Source organism: Athene cunicularia (assembly GCF_003259725.1).
Source record: "Athene cunicularia isolate RWA chromosome 3 unlocalized genomic scaffold, athCun1 chr3_part1, whole genome shotgun sequence".
In the NCBI taxonomy this organism is placed as follows: Eukaryota; Metazoa; Chordata; class Aves; order Strigiformes; family Strigidae; genus Athene; species Athene cunicularia.
Genome location: NW_020799097.1, coordinates 82,300,913 through 82,327,682, shown reverse-complemented (window position 1 = coordinate 82,327,682; position 26,770 = coordinate 82,300,913). Strand labels below are relative to the sequence as shown.

The 26,770-nt window shown below is 37.7% G+C and overlaps 2 protein-coding genes across 2 annotated transcripts in view; one reads left to right on the top strand and one right to left on the bottom strand.

Moving 5' to 3' along the window:
• B3GALNT2 (beta-1,3-N-acetylgalactosaminyltransferase 2) overlaps positions 1-2,806 on the top strand; it is a 29,506-nt gene extending 26,700 nt beyond the window's left edge. Inside the window, exon 14 of the mRNA XM_026844585.1 lies at positions 192-2,806. Coding sequence (XP_026700386.1) covers positions 192-326 — 135 coding nt within the window. The 3' untranslated portion in view covers positions 327-2,806. The remainder of the gene's footprint in view (positions 1-191) is intronic.
• TBCE (tubulin folding cofactor E) lies at positions 1,536-26,764 on the bottom strand. Its single transcript, XM_026845253.1, has 16 exons — positions 26,240-26,764; positions 24,219-24,303; positions 17,049-17,237; positions 15,875-15,963; positions 15,107-15,206; positions 12,115-12,217; positions 7,317-7,393; positions 6,961-7,056; positions 6,731-6,795; positions 6,580-6,644; positions 5,921-6,073; positions 5,079-5,232; positions 4,424-4,492; positions 3,316-3,375; positions 1,921-2,012; positions 1,536-1,673 (listed from the first exon to the last, which is right to left on the bottom strand). Exons 1-16 carry the CDS (start codon positions 26,337-26,339, stop codon positions 1,581-1,583), a joined length of 1,590 nt encoding a protein of 529 aa, XP_026701054.1. The 5' UTR covers positions 26,340-26,764; the 3' UTR covers positions 1,536-1,580.
• Between the last annotated feature and the right edge of the window lie 6 nt (positions 26,765-26,770).

The following is a 26,770-nucleotide window of genomic DNA, read 5'->3' as shown; positions in this document are numbered from 1 at the left end:
TTCTTCCAAAAAAAATGAAACGGCCTTTGGATTACAACTGAGAAAAATCCTGCCCCCCCGAAGTTCTCTGCATAGGTCTGGCAGATCAGAGAGGGACATATACATCTAGATAGTGACCTGTGTGTGGAAAAGACTGTTGAAAGTGAAATTCTTTGTAAGAAATACTATTGACATGGTTCTCTCTCTAACAGGATAGTCTCTGGTTGTGTGAGAAGACATGTGAGAGTGGCATGCTCTCTTCCCCCCAGTACTCCCCACAGGAACTCAGAGCACTCTGGAGATTAAAGGAACTGTGTGGAGATCCTTGTAGATGTGAGGAAAGATGATGGACTTGCCTTGCAAAACAGGGTTGTATATCATGATCATGGAAAAGTGTACATTTGGATTCATTCTTGGAACAATAAGGAATATTAAGCTATCTTTTAATGTTGGGTTTCAACTAAAGTACAACAATATTTGCACATCCCTTTTGATAATTACAAGTGGACTGATATTATTCATTTTCTATAGTATAGATGTTGACCTGACAAAAACCAAAATGTTTAAGATAAAAAATTTCCTTTTTATATGAAGTCAAAGACCTACTTGTAATTAATAAATGCACATAAGAATGCCAACTAGCCTGTCTTTTGTAAGTTAAAATACTACTGATTTAACTCAGTCTAGAGCTGTACCAGGATCGAGGGGAGAGCTGTGCTCAGCACCAGGGCATCTGGTAAGTCTTGCTGCAAGCAGGATTGGTGCTGTCTGAGGGGCTGCCCTCATCTGTGCAGGGGCTGGAACAGCTGCGGTTAGGATTTATGTTTAGTCTTTATACCATTGTCATATTAGATAAAAACAGTATCAAAGTTTGCTTATACCAAATCTTGAAGTACTGCAGACTTGGCTTGATTAGGAGGGATTTCTGATAACACAATGAGCTATCAGATACGAATCTGAGGGTACACAAGTGAATGTAAAATAAGACTGAGGAATGGCACACTGAAGAATGTAAAATAACTAGAAATGCCTTGCAGGATGCTGAGAACTTATTTATACTGTGGTATGTTAACGCTGTAGGATAGAATAAAGGTCTGTCAGATTTTGATCTTAAATAGTCTAGGGCTGTGTAGTTACTTCTGTTTTACTCTTGTTTGCTTTAAGGCCTTTGGAAGTAGGTAAAAACAAAAAGTGCAAGTAGCCTCTTTCAGTGCAGCACTAATTTTGTCCTGTTATAATCAGAGAGATCACAACTAAATCATGTACTCAGTTCAGTAAAACAAAATCTCACCACAGCAGTGGGAAGGTAGTACAAAATCTTGGCAAAATGGTTACCTTGAGTTTTATTTAATTGAAGCATTTGAGCACTGTTTGGTATCTCTCACGTAAGACAGTTCAGCCAAAAGCAAATGCTTTCATGGAGACTAGTAAGTTTAGGATCTGAAAGTAATATTGTATAGCCCTCTGGTGCCATGTATGAAATTCATGTTCTCCTGTAGGTGTGTTCAGGTGCGGGCTGTCCGTACTATCTCTGGGTCATCTGTAATTCTTTGGCAGTTCCAGTGGTGGCTTTTCTTTCAGTCTATCATGAGAGTCCCTTCTTACCACCGTACTAACACACAGTCTCCATTTTCTATTGAGTAAAACTGCAAAGGCTTTAAGTCATTGTCTAGTTCAACTTCTTTTCCTTCCAGCTAGAATAAGAAAGGAAAAACACCTGATCAGACAAACTGAAATCTGTTCATATAAACCAAATATAGAGCAGACAGTTATAGTCAGGGATGACCTGTCATACTACAGGAATGAAATTAGGTTCTAAATTACAGCATGAAGACTGACCTCTGTAAGTGAAATTATTTGATTAGGCAGTATTTTAGAACATGCTATTGACCTGTAGCAGCATGCAGTATTTTGTCACTGAATTACCCATTTTTAACTCACTTTAGAACTTTCATAGGACAATTTCAGTTCTGAACCAGGAATTTTAAGTAGGCGATACAGCAATCCTTTGACCCTCTGAATAGTCATAGACTCTGTCAAGGGGAAAGAAAGAAAAGTTATTAGAAAAATGCTGCTACTACTGAGCTGTAGCAAAGTACTAGTGTTTCAACTGTACTTGCTTATAGCGACAGCAAAAGGCTGTATTGCTGCTTCAGTTCTAACACTGCAATAATGTCTTTTGTACCTGAAACCATAACTGCTAATGTCAAATTGAAAATGGTTTAATCTCTAGCAGAGAGAACAGGATATGCTACTACAGTTTAAGCGCTTTGATCCCATATACCAAACTGAAGTGTTACAGCTTCATAATTCAGCTTTTTTGAGTTTGTATTTAGATGTTAAACTAAGTGACCTTTGGGACACATACCAGTCAGGTTCTGATTACTTGCATCTGGCAACTGTTCCTTGAAGTTTTCATTACCAGGAATTGGCTTTCCCGGCACAGTGTCACTGTGGAGCTAGTGCCATTCTTAGAAGTGGTATTTACATTGGTTAGTCCAAAACAAATTGCCAGCAGAGTTGTAGAGTGGCTTATAATATAAAGTCAGTTACATGAAGGGATATTTTTTGTAATGGATCTTGAATGAGCAAGTGTAGTTTGTTCTGGAGGTGATACCTGCGTTTGCAATAGATATACTCAATATTTTGGTTGAACTTTCACTTCTTTTGAAGCTTTATCTAAAGGCACAGCAATAGTGAGTTATTCCTGTAATACCACACATTGTACTTATACAAATATTTTTCTATCAAACATTTTTGTAAAAGCTGTATCTATCTGATTTTATGCAACTTGTGATAATAAATGTGATTTTTATTTTAGAATAAAGCTTGAGTAATTCTTTTCTTTCACACTCCATTCTGACACATCTTTCCAAAACATCAGTTTGATTTAGAACAGATTCCATTCATTCTAGTCTCACTACAGGCACTAAAACTTCAAAAGACAAATTTGATACAGGTCAGAATTAGATTTCTAACTTAATGTATTAGATACTAGACCTTGATATCTAGAACTGTGTACTACAGAGTTGGCTCTTACAACTTGTTATTTTGTTAACACATTCACCAGATTTCACACCAGTTAATTAGCCAGGATTGCCTCAGACACATAAATCATGAAACCAGCAGCAGAGGTCAAGACAAGCATCAACTTTCAATCTTCAAGCTGGACTGAAAGTAAGTATGAAGGTCAGAAAAATAATTACTTTTTCAGATTTCTTTATGTGACAGAGCCTTCAGGAGCTGACAAAGCCAGAGGCAGCTGCCATTCTTTAACACAGTTACTTGAAAAGGAGCTACAAATCAACTGCTTAAACACAAGCCAAGACTTCTTACCTGGTAGCTTCTTCTCTACTGGCTTCTGTTCAGGTTTCTCAGGACATTTAATTGTCAAAGCTTAAGGAAGAATGGTGAAGCATTAGTGAATGAACATTAAGCCCTGTTCTGTCATGAGCACTGAGTCTAGTCTGTTATTACAAATCATTTCCCCTAGCTCAGCCTGATCTTCTAAAAAGATTAGGATATAGCCTACATCTGAGCAGCTAAAATAGCATTTAGTCATCATTAAGATGAATTTTATTAAAATAACCAACTGTTTATTCATCTTTGTTAAATTAGGGAAAATATTTTAAAGTGATTCCCTAGCACTTAAAATGGTTTTTGGTCAAAAGGAGTATTTACCTAAAAATGATTAATTTCTAGTTAGCTTTCTAAAATAACCTGCAGTAGAATGGAAACTGCTTACTCAATTTAAAGCAGGTTTTTGACCCTCAATATCTCAAAAGCACTGTACAAGCACATTTTCAGGAAGTTAACTGAATTCTTTTATAGTGATTAAAAGATTCATCCTTAAAAAAAAGTTTGTTACATCTAGCCAACTAGATTCCTTGTTCTATTTAGTCTTCTATCTAAATGCCTTAGAATGTAATGCCTTAAAATACTATTTTGCCCCTAAAGTAAAAACAGGTTCAGTGGGAAACAAAGCTAAGTGAATTTTTAAGTCTGGGATGTAAAATAGTTTAAATATGTAGACAGCCCCAAATACCAAAGCTACCCATATTTTTCTTGACTGTCCTAAAGCTAAGAAACTATAAAAAGAAAATATCAGAAAACAGTGCAGCTGCTGGGGTTAAGATCTCAAGTGGATTCTGCAGAGAAGCCATTCACAGTGACAGAATGGAGTATTGATTACCTCCACTCTCCATTAAATCTTCATTAAGAAAATCATTTGGCTTGGGTTGAGGGGGAAATGAGAGTGAGTTTGACTAGATATCTGCTTCTGTGTACTCTTTGATACAGTTCAGAGAAGCAGAATTACAAGCCGGAATTCTGAAGTCTCAAAGGCTTTTCAACCTTTTGTTTTCCGTATACACCTAGGAAACACCAAGCTCATAAGATATTTGAAATGCGGAAGGAACTCGTTTGACCATTTCTGGCCTCTTACTCAGAAGCTGATTTTTCAGAGTCAAAGGCTGTTGTCCCTTCAGTTCGCCTTCTTCAGGTGCACCATATTCTGTGTGAAAAGAAGTGCACATAAACATGAAACTTTCTAAGACTAAAACCTAAGAACAGACCTAGGAGCACTGGTGGTGCTGGATCAGGCACAAGCCTGTTGGATCAGGGGGAGGCTGCTGCCTCAGTTCCCTCAGCAGCTGGGCTGCCAAAAATAGAAAGTGGGAGGCTCCTGCACCCCAAAGTGCAGACATGAGCCTTAATCAACTGCTGGAGCATTTAGGAGGGTGCCCAGGCACATGCGATGGGGTGGGGCAGGTGACAGGCACAGGGAGGTGCTGCTTAACTCTCCCACTTTAAAAAAAGGCCCCAGTGGGGACAGCTCCTGCCTGCTCACCAGTGGAGTTACAGAGCAGGCGCTCACAGGTGTCATCCCGGAAGCAGTAGTGCCCAGAAGGGTGCAGTACAGTGCAGCTGCCCCACCAAGCAAAAGCCATTCGCCCCCAGGCCAGCCAGCAGGTGGGCTTTCCAGAGTAGTAGAAGCACAGAAAAAGCATCCAGGAGAAGGGCAACTGAAGAGAAACCAAACCAGTGCTACCACAATGCCAGAAGTGAGGAAATGCTAATTTTATTGTACTTGGACTTACTAAGACAAAGCGATAGGTATCTGGGATGGGCAGTGAGAAATTCTTCACTTGGTTTATTTTTCTCTGGATTCCAATTCCCACCAGCTGCTAACCAGTCACTTCCAAATATTTTGCGATAATCAAGCTCTGCTCCTTTTCTTTCAGCAGGAAGGATCTGTACTGACACAGTAATGGCACATAATATAATTATACAACTTTCCAGAGAAGAAAATCTAATTAATGACACTGACTCCTTGCTCTTACTTAGGTGTTCAGGATGTTTTAATGCTACCAAGAATCTTACAACCCCCTACCTTCATGTACCGACTGATCCATAAATGAGTATGGAAGCAAAGATGCTACTGTACATGATGATGCAAAGATGGGTTTTGTAGCTATGGAACAGATGATGCTTCTGCTCTCTTACTACAGAGATTTGCTGAAAGTTTGATTTGGTTTAGATAATTCTATTTTCCTATTACAGAAAGCAAATGCTTGTGTTACATCACTGAAACAGATTCAACTGTGCTGCCTGTTTTTTGGGGGGGTTGGGGTTTTTTTTTTGGCCAGAGTATTGTTTTTGTTAACAGTCCTGCAACTTTAACATGACTTGGGTGCTTTAAAAAAAAACAGCCAACATTCCTCAATCTTGTCCTAGAGTTCCCACTGAGTTAGCAGCGTTCACAAACAGGGCTGGACTCTGTAGCCCTAGTGACTGCCCCACTGACTAGGTGGTGGAATAGTCAGCATTTTTACTTCTCCTGCACTCAAACACTAATCTTAAAAGAAACTGAAAACAATTCCTCAGGAAGTGGTTCAGTGTTTTTCCCCAGACTCGTGCAATCTGATGAAATATCACGTACCTCAGACTTGTTCAAAACCTCCAATTGACCTATCTTGGCAATAATTAGCTGTCTCAGGGTCTCTGGGTTCTTCTCTGTGTCCATGAAAGGGTTATTGTGACACTGCAGTGACTGCAAACTTGGCAGTTTATCAAGCTCATTTATAGATGACCACTGAAATGGAAGGGAACAATCTTTTGAGGAAGCATGAAATGTACTTCATTTCAGAACAATACACAGTAACATTGACTTCCTGTACAATGATCATAACTGAAAGTATTCTTTTGGTCAGCAGAACCAAGAACTGTCATCCTGTTCATTTAGCTAAGGAAAAAAAAACCAAACCACTGCACTGCATTTAATTAAGTAAAAAAAACAACCAACCAAAAAAAAACCACCCTGAAAAACTACTCAGGCATTTTACATCATTAGAATTCTGCAAAAGGAATGACGATATAGCAAGGAGATATGACTAGCTACCATAAACACGTTTAACTGAGCCAATAAGAAACGTTTTTCAATTTTTAAATTATACCTCTGTGTTGAATCAAAGTATTCCATAGTTACCTCAGGATCTTAATACATACAATCAAAGAAAATTTAAAAAAGCAAATTGCAAGTTTGTCTTACTCAAAGATACATGTATTTACAAAATGTGAAACTATCACAAGCTAACCTACCTGTGATATTTTATTGTCATTTATTGCAAGGCGTTTTAGTGAAGGAAACATTTTAGTCTTGCATCCTAGGAAAAAGAGTAAATTTACAACACAATAGTGAAAACTTCAAATAAAGAGAATTATAAAACTATAAAGTACTATTTTTACATACCAAATCCAGCATCAGGAAAGTGTATAGAAGATATTCCAGTGTTTCTAAGTATTAGCTGTTCTAATCTGAAATTTAATAGATACAGTGGTTACTGTACATGGCACAGGAAGTTTTTTTGTGAAGAAATACTACCTCAATTATTTTTGTTTAACAAAGATTAATAAACTTTTAACACAATACTAATCACTGGAAAATGAACAATTTGTTTAACAAATTTGTTTAACAGCTACCTGGGGAGATGTGCTATTAGATGCAGCTGATTTCCATCCAGTAACTGGTTGTCTGAAAGGTCTAACAACTTCAGGGTCTGCAGGACATTATCAGGCCTGCCACATTGGAAGAAACAAACAAATGCAGTTATTTGTTAAAGTTATTTGTTAATGAAAAACACTAGTTTTCTAAGTATATAACTGCATGCAAATAATTGTGTACATTTAGAAGTGTTTTGAAGTACATCACCTGATGTTTGCATCATTAATTTTACAGTTATGTTACGGTGATGTAAACGTTACAGGAATGTAACTGCATCTACTATGCGACTGGTACTGCAAAGTTATAAACAACTGACTGATATTACTCATCTTACCTTTCCAAAACTGTAATATTATTAGAAGTCAGGTACAATTCTTCAAGTGCTGGCCATCCTGGAGCACAAAATAGAACCTAAGAATAAAACTTCATTTAATATAACAAAAGTTGCAAAAATTATTCCAGAAATTATGCTTTATGCAGATTTCCTCAGAACATGTTCAGAACAAGCCATAGCTCCCCAAAACAGAGAAACAAGTATTATGGACTGCCTAAGCCCTCCCTTTCTTCCAGCTGGCTCTTTCCTGTGTCTGGATCTACCAGCACAGATAACATCAGAGGGGTTTTGCAGAGTCACAGCACTGTCTTATATTTCCAGGCTGGAGGCTAGTAGCTGCCCTACCTCTGACTGCATGTCCTGGAAACTGAGTTTATTTAATTCAACAGGGTTGGAGTGATCAGATTTTTCCTATGATGAGGTGAGGAAATGGCAGTGTATACTTGACTGCTAATAGTTCTGGAACTTTTGCACATCTCATCAGTTCTGACAGACTTTTAAAATGTCTTAATTTATCAGAACTTGAAGGCTTTGCTGTCATGGGACTGTACCAGCACACAAAATAACTAAAAACTAAAAACCAAGAGTTGCATTAAGTCAGCACTGAAGTTTTCAAGTACTCTAAGAAAACAAATTAGTTCAAAAAGGCTACAAATTGAACAAAGATGCATTTATTTTAAATCTTATGTCCTGAAATTAAGTAAAAATTATTTTACTATATAAAGACTTATTTTTTGCAAACATCTACAGCAGATAACACAACTTTTAAAAATAAACACTTACTACAAAGCAATAGAAATTGCTGGCATAAACCCCAGTTTTGTATGCAATTGTGTCAAATATTTAGCAGTTTAAGCAAATGGAGTTCCATAAGCACTGGAACTGACTGGTTTTATACAGATTTGTGCCCATGAGTCACCAATTCTTTCTTTTGTCAAGGTTTTTCTTGTGTGCATTCTTCAGAGTCAAAGTAAGCATGAGCTCATCCTGCTACTCCTTCCTTGGTTAGAAAACTTAAGAGGGGCTCTCTCCTCCATCTACATTCCTATTTTCTTAAAACTTGTAGGTAATTAGTATTTTTCAGCCCCCACCTCTTTTCAAAATGTGTCTGTAATCAGTTAGCAGATTCAAAGTTTTTGAGATGCAAGAACAGAGACATAGGCATACACACCACAATCTCCTAAAGCTTGTTTTTATAGGATGTTACAAAGTTTACAAAGCAGTGAAGTTGAGAGATCTAGACAATCAAATCCAATTTGTTATGTCTATAGCTAACCAATCATCCTATAAATGTCCCCTATCCTAGACACCAAAAAGCCTCCTTTCATTAACTATTCTTCATTCTGTTACAGCTGAAGTTATACAACTGCATCTCATGAGATATAGATAGATATATATATATAGATATATATATAGATATATAAATATATATATATATATATATATATATATAACATATATAATGTATATATATTAACACTGTCCTTATACACATATATATTAACACCATTTCAAGTGGTGGAATATGATTTGGGACTCGGCTGCTTCTCACACAAAAATATGAAACATCATTCTGCGGCCGTATCTGCAGCATTTAAACTTATAAACTCTGATAAAACAACTTTTCCTGCTCCAGAGAAAGATCAGGGAACATCCGTATTTTTTCTCTTTAATTTGGACAGTCTTTTCCCACATCAACAGGACAGACCAGAGCAGTCTATCTATTAGCAATGAGGAAGTATGAAAAGAAGCCTGCAGAGTCAAGAGAAAGTAGGTGCATGTTTGCTCTAGAGAACCTCGGGGGAGATTCCCCTACAAAAGCCCTGCATTTTGAGGGATGGAACTGAAAAACTGCATCAAACTGAAGTATCAGAAAACTTTTCAATAGACTGACCAAATGACTAGAAAATTGCCAAAAATCAAGTGACAGTCACATCACAATTCTCAAACTCAAATTGGCAAATTTTCAGCTTTTGCTTAAAACAGCTTCCAAAAAGAAAAGTTCACAGATCTGACACCAAATTAACACTCAGGAAAGATGGGGGGGCTTGTGGATAGCTGGTGGGGAAGTTGCGATGAATTACCAGTGGAGTAGCCACTGCTGATCAAAGAAAAATGGAAATCCAAGACCTATTGCAAAAGAAATAAAGACAGCAAGAAACAACTGTCACATGTAAGTCCATGATGTTCCTATATTTTTAGTCTCTTTATTATGCCAGGAAGCAAGTAATATAAATGGGAAAGTCATGAAGAAGCTTAACAAGAATCATCAAAGCTACGAAAGAGACAATAGCTGTTCTCAGTTACTTGCATATAAAATATCGGGAATTATTAAATGAAATTATCAGGCAGCAAGATCAAAACCCAAAAAGGGTATTTTTTCATGCAGCACAATTAAAACAATATTAAAAGATATGGATGTCAAAATTTTCAAATGGATTCTTTAATACAGTTAGATAAATCATGAAACAAAACATCCACAAAGATTCATTAAATACAGATACATAGTCTTCAGCTCAGGAAGCCCAGAATTCTGTATTGCTTTATAAGCAGCCCTTACCATATGCTTGCCTTTTGCCTAGAATTTTTCCCAACTACCTGCTACTTGCCAAAGCCAGAAACATAACCTGTACCTCCCCTCCAACCCAGATTTTTCTTTTAGCCTGTATAATAGTATATTATTTTATAAATATAAGATCTTAGTTTGAAAACAGAATGACAAATACAACATGATGATCAAAATGCTGAATAAGAAAAAATGGGTTTGGAGCCATAAATCTGAATTAATTAATCTCAAATGCATTATTTAAATTCTTAAGGCAATGGTTTCTAACTGTAAGATATTTTACAGTATGTCTTTCCCCCCTGAAGGTTATGTTATGTTTTGAGCAATCAATTGACAATTACACAGTAATAAGCTCTTTTACTGATATATTAATAGAAATCTCAGATGTATTTATATAGATACATATAATATACTAATGAAAGAACGTTTTGGAAGACTGATGCTCAAGACATATAAATGTGGAGTTACGCATAATTGCATAAGTTAAGCATGTCCCTTTACTGTGAAAAATATTTCAAAACAGAGAAACAAATGAAAAAAACCCACAAGTCTTTTCTTTTTTAAAACTACCCCCATGACATATGGCAATAAGTTATTTTGAAATGCTGTTCACCATTAAATTGTTTTAAATTTTAATTAAAACATTTCTAGGATTTTCAGACTTTGCTTATATTCCCATTGACAATCACTGTATTTCTCTTTTGCCTGGATCATATTATTTTCTATTAAAAAGGTGAATTTTCAAAGTAACTCCCATACAGCTTAAGTGGTAACACTATCAGGTGGTTTGCTCACAGAATATTAATGTCAGGGAGGTCTCTTTATTTCTTCCCTTTTGTTTGGCTGCCCTGGAACACCACTTTTAAGCACACACTTATGCTTCCCCACTTATAAAGGAATGAATCAAACAAATTTCAATTATATAAGAAAAGATTTCTGAACCAAAAATGTTTTTACCACCTATGATTTTACCATCAGCTAGGGCAGAGTTTCAAAAATGAATGCAGAATCTACGTAATTTTAAAGCGCTCTGACTAACCTGGGGCTTCTCTCTGAAACTTAGTTACCCCTCAAGAGCTCTGATCTCCCTGAAGCAATGGCTCTGACCAGCCTTTCCCACTGCCCAGGTACGGAGAAGGGCTGCTGGCAGCTGCCAACATTTTCAAACACCAAGGCACAGATTTACTCTGGTGAGCACTCAATGACATTTAAAGTGTTTGTAGCCCCTTAATTCTTCTATTCACTTCTCCATTCATGTTGCTGCTGTTATGGAAGGATTATCAACTGTGCCAGCATAAACCCACTGATGGTTTAAGAGCACACTGGACACTTAAAAATACCGCAATAACCCTCCCTCTAGCCCTGCTGCAAAAGAACAGAATGAAGAAGTTTCTTTCTACTTAAGCTGCAGATTTGGCAAGTGCTCTATTACTGGATAGTGGCTGTCAGCAAAAATCTGAAAAATCATTTAATTTCACAATGCAGTACATACAAAACCTGCCCCTAAGAAATCCAAATAACGGGTTGGAATTTACAAGCCATTATAAGTAACACAGCACTACTGAGATCTGCTTCATCAGCTCCACCTCTGAAAAAAGGCCCACTGCTAATATAATATTTGACAACAGGACTTCACTCTTAATAAAAGATCATATTAGGGGAGAGAAAATGTTTGCATGCTTCAGTCCATGAAACAAGTCAGAGCTTTGTTTATCCTGTGCTGTATCTGTCTTGCATATAACCAGGCATCATGTATTCCAAGAATTGTCAAGATGTGCAGAGATACTAAGCCAATCTCTCCACGATGCAAAGTGATGCCCAAAACAAGTCCTTTGTGTCATACTGACTCACCTTCTTTCCATTTGCATTGGAAAGATTTACATGTGTAAAAATACACATAAACCTTTAACAACAAGGAAACAAAAAGTTTTCATTCACACAAACCTTTGAGACATCAAGTTATATTACACTCCAGCTCCTTTATCTTGACTTGGTCATTTACAAATGTAATGAAGTTAAATGTTTCTTATTAGACTCCCGTGCCAGCATAACTTTGTACATTATGTAGGAACTACATTAGTTACTGCTTAACTAATACAGTTATGCCACAGTACCTTTTCTAAGGATGATTACATTTCAGCAGAGTAACACAATACATAAACATTTATTGTGCTTTCCTTGCCTCAAAAACCTAACAGTATAAATAAAAACAAAACCAGGAAAGGTTATTACCTCTGTCCACATTATCTCAGTTTGATTAAGTGCCAGAATCCTCAATTTTGAAAATACACTGGATACAGGAGTTGGTGTAGATGGAAATTTCATTTTGTTTTCACTGTGTAAAAACAATACTTATTAGCATAATGAATTTCTGTATTTATTTAAGTCACTACTTCAGAATCACATATTAAACAATTTACACAAGAGTCGCCACCAAGGTGTCACACATTTTAAAATATTATAAAATACCCTTCTAGTTATAGTCTAATGTACTCTTTCCTAATTTACTTTCCTACTTCATGAATGCGTATTTATTCATCTGTGGCCTCCTTCCCCTCTTTTCCTACCCCAAGTTTTGAATATTAAAAGCATGATTTGCATTAATATTAAATGATTAATAATATTACAAGTCAGATGTTAGGCTTAAACTCCTTGGTGTCGATTGCAAATAACGAGCCTACATGACAACCCAGACCCTGGTAAAACAAAAATATGTAAAATCCACTCTCAATAGCAAAATACCACTATAAAATAGTTGTCTCAAATCTGCAGTCTTCAAATTAGTTTTCGTTACTCACCCCCAAACAAGAGTTTTTATTTTTTTCCTAAGGTCTGATCTACCTGCATATTATGATAAACATCTCTCAGTGTAGTTATATTTACATACTTAGGGGTTAAATTTCCCACTGATGCTCTTAGAGAGCTGGTGAATGGTTAATCACTTCTATTCTTCTTCTAACATTCCTTGTACTAAAAAAATTCAGTAACAAACTTATCTGTTAATGCCTTTATTTTTAAAACTAAACAGAAGGTCCAAACAATAAAAAACAAATTCAAAATATTTCCATTTGTAGTTATAAGCACCACATTCCAGCATAGATGCCATTTTGCTTTCCAATTTTATCACAAATAACTTCTGAAAACCCTTCCACCTAGACTAGACTTCTCAGCAACAAAAAACTTTAAAAAAGTATTCTAGGTGAATTAAAATAAGTTATCTATATTCTTATGCATACTAATAATAATCTCAACAACATATGCTCTAGGCAAAGTTAGGTTTACAACTAGCACCCAGGTTGCAAACAGCTGTTCTGTGCTAAGTATTGAAGAGAACAAAACATCTACATCTATTTAAAAAATACATTTTTGTCACGTTAACTATAAGAACAAATACAAAAACTGGGGTCACTTTTTTATTAAATTAATTTGGTATTTATTTCAATTTAGCTTACATCACTTTCAATTGTTTTATCTACATTGTGTGTACTGACTGTACAATGAAGGCTTTGAAAGCTGCTAATCTCAACATAGATCTCCAAGACTCTAAAACAAAAGTCATACTCTGGGTTTCTACCTTCAGTCCTATTGCCCTGCTGCTGTCCCCAAGGGCTAGTACAACCTCCAAAACAGCTAAATAAATCTGCTTGGTCAGTCAGCAGTCAAAGTGTTAACCCTGACAGAAAACAAACTTCCTAAAGTTGCAGCTATAACATTAATTTCTCAAAATTGGTGGTTTAAGCTCTTACCTATTCATAACCTTTAATTCATTGTGTTATTTCACACCAGAAAATTATTCTAGCATGTGCCAGATACAGCATATAGGTGTGTACAAAAATATTCTTTATTTTGAAATTATTTTGTGAATTCTTTCTTATTTTTATGGAATTGCAACTTCCTTTAAGAACATCCTCCCTCCTCTTTTTCAACGTTCTCACTCTACAAGAGACTTTCCCCATAATCTGTCACCATGATCCACAGTTCTTATCAGCATCATTTCAGGACAGGAACAGACTGGGTCTTGGGATACTTAATGTTTGGTTAAAACATTATGGATGTTTTAGCTTGGTGCCAAGACACTGTTGGTAAAGCAACATTCTTAAGCATAAGTGGGCCCCTAAATAAAGATTTGCCTGGGCAAATGAAATATATCAACGATAATAAAAAACCAAAGATAAAGTTTTAAGACACTTGGAATGACTTGAAAAGAAAATGAAAATATTTACTTTACAGCTTTTCTATGTAGAAAAAGAATTTCTGAGCTTATAAAAAAAAAAAAAAAAAACCACACCAAGTTTGCAAACCCAGAAGGCAAACAGATAGCTACTGCTAAACCTATCTAAAAAGTGCTAAGTGAGATTTTTAAGTGATACGGATGTGTTACTAGTGCTCTCACAGGCAGGCTGCGAACTCCTGCAGCAGTGCCACTAAAAGGTCTTGGCTTCTTCTGAGGGCTCCATCTGCCAGCAGAGTCCCCACACCCTGCCAGTGCCATGCAGACCCCACGCACAAGTATCCAGTGTCTGACCCGCTGCACACACACACAGCAAACCTGGCTGTGTCTGCTGTGAAGCTGGTCTCCTTGTTGCAAACCAGACCCACTGCACACATGTAATGTGAATGCATACACACATCAAATCATTTCTGCCTTAGGGCAAACTAAGCTTTAAAAATCAAGACAATTAATTGTCTTAGATGTCACAGAAGTGTATAAGGGCATCTTAAGATGCTGTAAACCTAAGTTTCTATCTTCCCTGTTTCCTCATTTCTAGAAACGCACTCTGAGTAATTTTTTTTACCTTCAGTTTAACTGCTAAAGAGTCTGTTACATAGAACACATTGACATTAATTCCTGTAAAAGTTTAATGGCTGAAATCTGTATTCTATTTTTCAGACAACTGATTTTTCTAATTTTATAAAACTCCAGTCAACATCCGTCTGTTCCAAGCACTTCTCCAGAATTTAGTTTTACAGAGATTCTAAACTCTTAGGGTTCTAGCCTTTCCTTGAAAAGGATTGTCTGAAAAATATAGCACACACACGAATTGTTTCAGGACTAGATTAAAAAAAAAAAAAAAAAAGTATTAAAAAAAAACTTAGCTCACATTAAAATAAGTATGGAAACATTCACTTAGTTACCTTTAGAAAGCTGACCCCATATCTAAAAAAGCTTCTTCTTTTTTGGCCCTACCACAAACGAACAGAAACCCAAATATTAATATTATACCTGATATTAAGTGTTTCCAGATTTTGAATTTGAGATGCAATAGCTGTTACCGTCTCCCAAGATGATATCAGATTTCTTGATAGATTTATATGCCTGATATCTGAAATTTTACATTAAGAAAAACAAACTTCTCAAAACTGAATTTTCTTTCCCAGAAATTAGAATGAGGGTTTGTTTTTGAATCAAATAAACAAAACCAGATTACACTTGTTTGGGCTAAGAGATACTACTACTAAGTTACAGCAAATTTTATTTTGATTTGTGGTATGGAAATGGCTTATAGTTTTATAAAAGAGCTTAACTTTACAAACCCTAAAATGGATTAATTTCTGTATTGACAAGAACTCTTACCAGACCTTACAAATGAGCAAGTAATACCTGCTTTGTATTTCTGTAACATCACTACAACATGCAATGTATCAAATACATTATTTATTATATACTAGAGACCTCTGGTGCCTACAGAACATATCAGTTGTATTTTTATGGGGAGTTAAATTTTTTTAAAATCCCATTGCTGGAGCCTTCCAAAACTGTAGGGCAGTAGCAATCTATGATGTTTCTATTTTTATCCACAATTCACATTCCCTCTCAAAAATTGTAGGCATCTACTTTTCAACTCTGTAAACATTGCATTAAGCTTCTAAACATAAAGTACAATTTTAAGCATTTTTTTTTTAGTAAAAGGACACAAATATCATTCATTGATGTGGACACTAAAATATGTACTTTATTTGTGGTATCATGTAAGATAGCAGAAAAGGATACTAGCACACGTTCTGCTGATTTCCTCTTTCTGACCAGCATGGCTCACTGCACACTCACGCACTGATATATCTACAAGTCGGTTCAGCTGGCTGATTGAGAAAGAAAATTGTTAAGTACTTTTCAAACAGAAGTAGGTACATTATACAAATACCTGGTTGTTACAACTAAATAATATCATTTTAATACATATTGTCTCCTTCAGAATTAGCAGTGTGCTGATTGCTACACTGCAGTGCCTTTCTTACCCAAAACCAGACCTATCTCCTCAATTTGTTTGCCTTTACATTGCTATTACAAAATAGGTCTGGTTGAACCACAACCCCCACCCCCCAAAAAAAAACCAGCCAACCCTCATCCAACTGAAAAGAAATGATAAAACAGACAAAACATAGCTATATAAATTCAAATTTAATTAGAGGTTCCAAGTTAAACAGGTTTCTTAGAACCTCTTGCAAAACATATGTTATGTTGAGCATTCTTTGTATTACTTATCAAAAAAAGATGAAAAAGAAGTATTTTTCAATGCTTTGTATGTCCTGAGAGACAAAGGGAGAATAGTTGTGGACTATCAGCTCAGAAGGAGACTGCCACCTACTGAACTGAACTGATACCTCTCTACTGCTGGAAGTCATTAAAGCTGTAATCTACTACACATCATTAAGTTACTTCCTTTCTCACCCTTCCAGATAAACGAAGGTGACATGAGCTGACTAAAAGACTTCTTCACTAGAAGTACAGTGACCTTCTGCCTTCCCTCTCTGTTACAAAGTCATTACTGAAACGAGTAAACAAAGATGAAATAATGCTGTCCAATATTAAGAAAATATTAAAATACATTTATTTTAAACGGACCATGCATGTATAGAATGATTGCCAATATCATGCTAATTTATCTCATTCATTCCTCCCCAAATATCATCACCTCCTACTCTGTGAAATCACAATGAGGATTGTGAGCATGACATAATCCCAGTTCCTATACGTAAGAGGTAAATTATGAATCCACAATAGGAAGATTTCTTGTTTTTTTCCAGCATAGCACAGCCTGGTTTACTTTTAGAGATACGACAATATTATATGCAAGGCAGGAAGCTTCCTTTCCTTGCAGCTGAACTATTACTCAACTAATCAATCACTAAGAGCGTATCTTAAGATTCTCTTAAATTACACTTGCCTTTGTTGTTCTGCAATAGAATCCATGCCAACAAATTCCACAGTCTTCTTTCCAAATATTAATGTATTCTCTGTCTCATGTTGAACATCATCATCATCTTTCAACCCGTACCGATCCTTCACTGCAGTAAGAAAATCTACTCCAAAATTTGCCTTGTTTGGCCGGATAAACGATCCTCCTCTAGGATGCCTAGAACAGAGCAGCCAGAATAAGGTGAAATATGAAAAGTTATCATAAGAATGGCTTGTCTCAAAAGTTATTATTTTTTTAAATACTGGGAACTAAAGCAGTCAAAAGGCAATCCTACGGGTTAGACATCCCCGTTTCCCCTCAGTGAGACCAGATAAGACTTGCAAAGTATCTTTTGTGGTATTTGACCCAACAAGTTCACATTGTGAGATGCCGTGAGAACTGAAGCACCAGATTTCCAAATGTACTTACAAATCAAAATTACAGTGTCAGTGCCATTATTAGAAATAACTGCTCTGTCATTTCCAAACTCATTCTGAACTCACTTTTTCCATAAAATTAAGTTTCTACCTATAGATAGACATAAAGTTACCTAAACCATACAACAACTGTGTCTGGTGTCTTACCACAGCCTAAGGCCCATAGGAATACTCAGAATAGGCATTGCCTCATTATATTTGACTTGAGTAATTCACTTCTAATTTTAAGAGAATGCAGCCTTGTCCTTCCATCCACACAAATGACACAAGATCCAAATTGTACCACTTGGAACTCTTATACAAACTCAAACTTTTAAAAATTCTGATACTAACTCAGTAACAATTTTGAAACTGAATATTCAGCAGAATTATCCAGCTAATGTATATTCCACACAGTCCTATGAAATGTCTTAGTTTTTCTTGAGCCGTGAAAAAAACTTTGCTTTGACAATTTCTATCAAAGTTAGCAAGGAAACAGTATCTAGGAAGATCTGGCAGAGAAAAGTTGTGGGAATGGTATCTCAGAGCAGATGGAGGATCAGCCAGAAAACAGTAGGAAGAAAATTGGTAGTTATGATTACCTGCCTGCCTTCCAGCTGAGAAGACTTTGGTTGGAAAGTACCCAGGAGGAAGAAATCACTTATGTAAATAAAACTCCTCTTTTCAAAACAGCATGTAAACGTCAAGTGGCTAATTAGCAAACCATAATATGAACCACCAACACTAGAGAGTTCAAAATTCTCTCAGAAAAACAGTAACTAGAGACCCTGAATCCTATGGACCTATTACAAGTAGATGGAATATATTCACATTTTTATTTAAAAAAAACAGTACTGGAAATTGCCTGTGCCAGTTTTATTCATTAACATTTCCACACTTATTTAAGTACTCTCATATCCTAAAGAAGGATCTGAGTAGAAACTAGATACTATTTACTTTAAAAATATTTTCAGTCTAGTTTTGTAGCAAGCAATGATTACAAAACAAGCAGAAAGGTATAATCTTAGAGAATGTAAATCCAGTGTGTACTTCCATGTTTGACAAGCATTTTCAATTCTCTACATTTTTAATCTAGTAACCTACCCTTAAGTCTTTTGTTCCATTCCTTTGAAGTTTTTATAGCTTTTAAACATTTGGCTAGTTGAAGTGTTAAACTTCCTCAAATGTAAAAACTATGTGACTCTTTCTTAACACCACTTCTTAAAAACAGTAAACGACATTTTCACCATCTTAACTATAACATCTTTTACCTGTGAAATACATCACTTCTGTATTTAATTAAGTCAAACAGCTTTCTATATGGCAGTCAGTGCAGTATTCTACCTGGGGCTCTGGAAAGAAAACTTGTACTCTTGTCTATCTGCAATTTACCCTAGGCCCTGCTGTATGTTTATTCTGACATCTTCTCTCAGGTCATCATTTCTATTGGCATCTCCTTCCTCATTGTCTTTGCAGAAGCCAGTTCTACCTCTAGGAAAAAATGCAAAGGAAATGAGCTACCTTGCCCCTTACCATCTGAAGCTACAAGAGAAGTATGGCACATTTCTCTCTCAAGACGCTTCCTATTTTTTGTTTTGATCATAGCAAGATCATAGGGTTTCCTCTCTCCTGCTCCTATCACTTCCAAGCACCATGCATGCTACCTTACTAATGTATACTCAATTCCATTCCACAGCCCAAGTTTCTTTTTCAATTCCACTCTATTAGTTTGATCTACTTTTTCAAGAACTGTCACAGAGAAGGACAGAAAAAGAGACTGCAATAGGAACCTATTTTCAGGCAAAATGTGTGTTCAAGGAGATAGGTCACTTACCTGTAACTCATTTTCCCTAAAATACACTGCCTGTATTAGCTTTCACACTAGGGAATATGAACTGTACAAACCATACTTATGTATCAAACAACTAATGTACAGCACCTGGACTCATGAAAAAGCATACCCATTAGCAATCGGTCTCCACAATTGGGAAGTAAACAGGTAAATCCTAATCCAAAGAGTCAATCCAGCACGCATATCATGAGGTGGAAGAACCTGCAGACTACTGATCAACCTGACTTAAACTGAACATTCATAAGTGATAACAAGGAATTTGCTCCCATGTGTGTAAAATGTTGTGAGAGCCGAGCAACCAGGCCTGTGAAAAACTAAGACAAACAGCCTGGGAAAGCAAAAGTTGAGGCTGATTGAAGATTTGCCTCAAACACTCTCAAGACAAAACTGTGAGTCACAGGGTCCTTTCTGTGGAGGCCGAAGCTGATAAGGCTGCCCGATGTATCTGGGGGAAGAGAGCCCTGTGGAGATGGGACGGCTCTGCCCTGGGGCACCTGGGCAGATTTCAAGGGTCATGTGTCCGGTGAATGAACTTTGCTTCATTATCCAGGAAATGCATATTAAGGTTGACACCCCTCAATATGCTAACGAGGGCTGTCATGATCATGCTAGTGACATCATCCCATGAAACACCTTACCCCTCCCTGTACATGGGATACGTAGGTCTGTGGGTTGACCTAGGGGACGGACCCAAGGAAAGTGGGTATAAATCAAAGGGGAGAAGAAAGGGCTCTCTCTCTCCCCGCCCCCCCAGCCGTCTGGAGAGAGCAGTGAAGCAAAGAAGACGGATGCCAGCGAAGAAGATAGCTGCCTCCTGGAATCCTCGCCGGCAGGATCAGCGCAGGAATCCAGACCGGTGATCTGTATTCCCCCATTCCCTCTATCTCCCTCTTTTCCTTTTTCTATTAAGAAATGCAAAGTATATTATATTGCTTGCCACAGCTTGCTCTGTACTTAGCCAATTATCATGTGTTCAATTAGTGCATTGTAGGTAGTTAATAAATGCTTGGAGACTTGTTGTCCGCTCCAATTGGGGATTTGCGAATCTGAGTCACTTGTCCCCCTCGCTGGAGCGGGACGTGACAAATGTCATGCAGCCAGGACAACGTGCAGAAATGAACTGGTAGAAGATATGCCTCAATTTCCTTAAACAGAAAATCTGACATATGCCCAAGTGGGGCTCTGACAAACAGTTGGCTCTACTTAATACAGACACTTCTACTGATTTTTAAAATAGAGAGGTTGACCCCAATCTCAGAAGTCAGTTTGTAGGACGCTTCCTATTCATGAATCAGTAGCCTGAAGCAATAACTGCCCAGGGCCCTTGAAAGATATTAATTAGAATTTAGATTATCTATCAGCTTCTGCTGATTAGCCACTTCCCTGAATAAAGATGAAATCTGGCATCATTCTTCTTTGCTGATGTAAAACAAAGTGGTGGCATTGCTCATCATTACAGGTACATGATGGTTCTTCATATGCTAGAGAAATATCACACACACACACTTCTCAGTACCTGAAGAATAATGCATAAACTATATTCTGCCAACAGTTACACACCTGAGCTGTCTGACTGCAGAAGCAAGTTTCTGAGCCAAGGAGAGAGATGACAGCTTTACCAGCCTACATAGTAAAGATGGATGGAAGGGCTTCTTTGCCTAGTACGGGTTGCTTGTAATGATTATCTGAAGGCAATTATTATCATGACTGGGGCACATGTACTACAGAGCTCATAAGGTATCATAAAATACAGTCAGTTGAATCCACACATATCTTTTCTAGATAGGCTCTGAACAGTTCTCTTTAGGAAAGGTGCTCAACAGACCAGACTTCTTTTAGAGGAATCTACACACTGCAGTAAACAAAACACTTCAAGTCTTAGACCAGCCTTTGGCAGCTGTGACATCAAACAATGCTTGTAAGTGACATCTAACACTAATCTGCTATGGTGTATCAAATTCCTGACTGCACCGCAGAGGCTTTGCAAGCATCAGCAAGTACTTGAAGTTCTTGCAAGTTTACCTTAGTCAAACAGGCATGAAGGCTGAGCCTGAGCTTTCACAAAACAAGGAAAGACAGACAGACATCTGCAGCTCCAGATGCTATCTTAAGGTTCTGTGGTACACAGGACACGTTTGAATAGCAGTTAGGGACAACAGTTTTGTTTCAACACTGTTCTACTGACAGCGGAGAGCAGAAGTCTCTGATGGGTAGAGTGATACAGTGAAACAATCCAAACTTCCTAACTGAGACCTTCTGAGACTAAAAGGAATCTTGGGAATGCATTCTCTTCCCTTGCTAAATGGCAATCGCTTTTTCCTTGTAGACACTAAAATGATACTGACATCTTCATGTATTTGAAGAGGTTTTTTGTGCTTTAAGTAGACACTCTTGGAGGTGAAACTTGTCATTCTTGAAGGAGAGTCTAATTTAATATAAACAGGTCTTCTTTTGGGCAGGAACATAAATTTCATGCAAACAGTAACACCTGATTGCTAACAACTGCTGTCTGTAGATTTTAAAACCTGTCCATACACAGCTTATAAAACTCACTGGAAAAAGGAAAAACTGAAAACATGTAACGTCTTTGTCAGGATAACCTGGCATTTCAGGACTACACACGCACTGAAAAATCAGTTCCCACCAGAAGAAAACTTAACAAAAAGGCGGAAAAAAGGCTACAAAGATCTGAGAAAGAACTGAAGTTCTGCCAGGCTCAAAACATTACAGAAACAAGATTTACCATACTTCCCTCCATTTCCCTGGTTTGTTGCGAAAGTCAAACCAGATTTGCATTACTGAACATAATCTATCCCTTCCCTGCTTATGTCTGCTTGGCTACAGGTAAAAAATTGTATTCACAGAAAGGATTTCAAAATAGCTACTTTTTAATTTTGGATTATTTAACAGATAAATTCTTCTGCTGATTCAGTTTGAGACTGAAATACACAATGGCTCTACCTGCCAGCTTGAGAACAACTTTGATCTGAATCGATAATGAAGTATATTCTTTAACAAGCCCTTAACTGCTGTCAGATCTCAATATAAACACAGCAACCTCCTTTACTACCTCAGGAAACTCCATTTGTTTCCAGAAGGGCTTTTGACAGATACAAAATTAGACCTGCTTTCCCCACAATCACAATGCAGAAATAATAATGTTAAACTCTTTTTTTTTTCCTTCTCTGCTCTGCAACATTTTACAGCAACAGTTCTAAGTCACTTCCATACCATATTCCTATTCAACTAGGAGAAAGTAACAAGACTCTACTTATGAAAATGGAAATGATCATGATTTTCACAAGATGAAAACACATGCTCAAAGGCTAGCAAATGCATGTACTGTTACTACATGCCTTTAATTATTCTCTTAGAGGAAATTCTCGTAACAAATTTTTCCTGTTGAATCATCCATTGAGAACAAAACAAAGTACATGTACAAATACACCACCTCTGGCTCTGGAAAAATCTTTGAACCACAACTAGCCAAAGCTAGTGAGATTCTGGAAAACTGACACTATGTACTTTTCTTGTTCTTTCACACTTCTCCAGTCATCTACTATTAACCAACGTTAGAGGCAGGAAACTAAGCAAGACAAATCTCTGGACTGACTTCATCCAGCTGTTCTTACGACATTAATTTCCATGCAAGTTGAAAAAAGAAAAAAAACAGATTATTTGCTTATCCTCTTATTGACGGCTTTAACTTTTTCCAAGATAATTAACATGAGGAACTAATTTCAGAGAAAAGTCTTCTTACATTTTCCAACAAATTAAAGCAAAAACACATCCAAAAGGAATACCACAGACAAATTTTAATTTATTTTTGTGGTGTGTCATTTTTTTTTCGTACTCTCAAAAGCCTTCTATTAATTCTGAGTGCTCAATGTCACACGATTTAATTTATATTAGATTCATTTCACTTGAATGAACACTTGAACTGCTAGGAACAAACTGTAATCAAACCGCCCTTTTATAGTTATTACCAGCCTTGAAAAGTAGGAGGTGGAAAAAGACCTAGAAATCTCTCTATTTCACCTCATTAACATAAGACTGGCTGTGATCCAGTGGTCAAAACAAACATCCATGTAACACCACATCCTTTCTCCAAAAGCTGCCAATAGAAAATGGCTGGGAAAAGTACGACAACAGGGCAAGTATTCTAATAATATAGCCACAGAAAATTCTCTCATCCTTCACCACTTCAAGGATCAGGAACTTACTGAGCTAGCAGCCTTTAGTATTTAAGAGCCATTGATGACTTTTCTTCTGTAAATTTGTCCACTCATTTTAATTCACAAACTTTTAGCTGCTGCAGTGTCCTCCGACATAGAAATCAACGGCTTGCTGCTGTTAGCATCAACCCTAGAGTACTGTAGTCTCCAATTTCAAACATGCTACAGTCTTCAAGTTTAAATGTAATGCATGTGTATACTTTAAGAATGAACAGCTACACTGTGTTTTCCATGTATTAAATGCAAGCAAACATACTTAAAAATTCCTCAGTGATACAAATATAATCCAAATCATTATCAGGAACTTGGTATTTTCCCTTAACAAGATACATGCAAGTCATCTTAAGCCCAAATTCAAACTATATTTGAGACACTTAATATGGACCAGTATTTCACTTCAGAATTACCTAAGGAAGGTAAGTAGGATACACTGATTTCCTTACAAAGGTAGAAGGTCTAAACCCACTACAGGTAATATTAGTAACATCCAAAAGTTGCATTTTATTACATACCTCTCAAAACATGCCTTGCATTTTCTAAGTATTTACCCTATTCTAATCCCTATAACTGGATTAATAACTCCTGATAAATGCCAAGGGGCATTTTCACATGACCATCTTGTCACATGACATGCCAACACTGGGAATCAACTCACCTGCACTTAAAATACTGTGTTCCTTCATAGGTACCATCATGCTTTCCTCTCTGAGGATCATCCCATTCCACGCCAAGCCAAATTCCTGAAAAATATGGTAGACACATTTTCAAATTTATGGCATCACAGCCATAGAAATCATGGCTGGAAGGAACTTCTGAAGACATCTAGCCTAACCTTCTCTCTCAAAGCAGGAGATTATCACCAGCACTAAAACCAGGTTAGCCAGGTAAATCTTTATCTAGCCAGATCTTGAAAGTCTCCAAGGAGAGAAAGATTCTAATATATCTGGACATCCTATTCCTGTGCTGCATTACTTCTGTAGAGAAAAAGATTTTCCTGCTGTCTAATTTGAACCTTTCCAGCCACAACTGGTGGGTGTTGCCCCCTATTACATAAACTAACACTAATAAGAAGAATGTGGCTCTGTCATCTTCATAACCATCTGTCAAACAGCTGCAGGCACTTAAACTCCTCTTCACCACAATAATGAAACCCAGATCCCTTAACCTCTCTTCACAACACACTTACATGGTCTGTGCCCTTGACCACCTTGGCAGCCCTCCACTGAATCCTCTCGAGTTTATCCACATCCCTCTTGAATTGGGACAGTCCTGAATCAGATACAGTATTCCAAGATCAACCTTATCAAGAACCCCTGTCCTCAGAGGGGGATAACAGCTTCCTCTGATCTGTTGGCCATGTTCATTGTTCTAAGGTAACCCAGTACAAAACATATCTTGCTTGTGACAAGAGCTCACTGTTGGCTCACGTTCATGACAGTATCCACCTCAACTCCCAAGCCCTTTACAACAGACCCTGTGGGTTGCTAGTGCTTCCCTGTCTACACTGATACATGGGTTTATTTCACACTACATGCAGAAATTTATCCTTCTTGAATCCCTTAGGCCCAAATCTAAAATTCATAAAGCTTACTCTGGATTGCAATTCTACCTTTTGTCACATCAGCCAGTTAAGGGTGAATACTGCACATTATCTGAGACACTAACGAATATCTTAGACAGCAGCACCTATTTCTGTAGTACTAGTGCATTATCAGATATCAAGTCATTGATAAGCACTTTTCTACTTGACAGACCTGCGGACTTTCAACCCACGTAACAGTCCATTCATCTGGCTTGTACTTCTCCAGCTTCCAAATAAGCTTCTTTATAGAGACACTGTTAAAAGACCTATTAAAGTTAAGGAATGTTACATCCCCCATTCCCCCTTTGCTCACATTCCCAGTCATATCATCCCAGACGGTAATAAGGTTTGCCAAACACAACTTGTTCTTCTGTACAAGTATCAAGTACTCCCAGCTACCATCTTGCCCTTCATAGGCTTGGAAATGGATTCCAAGGGAACATGCTACGTGACCCTTCCAGGAACTGAAATGAGGTTGATGAGTCTACAGTTCCCTGGTCATCCTCCGTGCCTCTTCTAGAGCTGTACACAAGGCTACTCTCCTTACAAGTATCAGCAGTCTCCCCACCCTGTCACCACAGCTTTTCAAATATGACATATAGTGCTCTCGCAATCAGACTAGTCGGATCTTTCATCAAGCTGCGCTGAGTCTTATTTGTCCCCACAAATCTGATTATGTTATCAAAGAATAGCCTGGTCCCTTTATCTGCTGCTGCTGTCTGTCTCTCTCCTTTTCACACAATGCCAGTAAACAGATATTAAGGAACATTGATCATGAAAACTAATGGAAAAGGGAAGGCATCCTTTTCTGGATCCTTACAGGATCTTCCTCCTGTAAGAAAAAATGTAACCAATTTCAACCAAAAGTACTTGTGTAAAGAGTGTAAACTCCTTTGATAACTCTGACTTCTAAAAAAACCCCAAAATTTCTCTAGATTATAAATTGCCATATTCATCCAAGAACAACGATAAAAACAACCTGCAAATTGTCACATTCTACCTGACTTTTTTTTTTTTAAAAAAAAAGAAGAACATAACTAGAATTTTGAAAACCACTGTTAAATGTAAAGGTTATTTACTATTGCGATGTTTACCTGATGTAGGAGGAACACTGCCAACGTAGCGCACAGTTGCATGTTCTGTGCCACACAGGATTCTGCACCCCAGCGCATCAGAAGGCACCCAGGCAGTCATCCTGGGAATATTGACGCCTGAGCTACTCGTAGACCTGCAGAGACAGAAGTAATACCCTTAACACACTCAAGTCACCGCTTTCACCATCCCCCTACCTCCTCGGGGTGCTTTTTTCGCACGCCGGCCTCCTGAGGGCCAGGTCTGCCCTCCCAGCAGCTCTCACACGCTCCCAGTGCTGCCGCTGCCTCGGGAGCGGCCCCCGTTACGGAGCAGCCTCCTGCGGGGGTACTTTCAAGCCGCAGACCGCAAGCCGCACAGCGGCGGGGATCGCGGCGGGCCCACGCCGCCACGGCACTGCCAGAGAGACGCCGGGGCAGCCACCCCACGCCCCGCGGGAGACCAATATTGCGCAAGGCTCGGGAGGGCCGGGCGAGCGTTAAAGTAAGGCACCGCCTCTCGGCCGGGGGCGAAGCAGCCGGAGGGCAGCTCCG

Bases quoted from the DNA above. Each gene is read 5' to 3' on its own strand.
- TBCE (XM_026845253.1), bottom strand. From the start codon at position 26,339: ATGACTGCCTGGGTGCCTTCTGATGCGCTGGGGTGCAGAATCCTGTGT. The intron at 15,964-17,048 runs GCAAGTGTAATT...TTTCTCAATCAG, and splicing joins TCTATTGCAGAACAACAAAG to CCAGCTGAACCGACTTGTAG. The intron at 6,074-6,579 runs GTAGGTTAGCTT...CTTCCATTTCAG, and splicing joins ATGACAATAAAATATCACAG to TGGTCATCTATAAATGAGCT.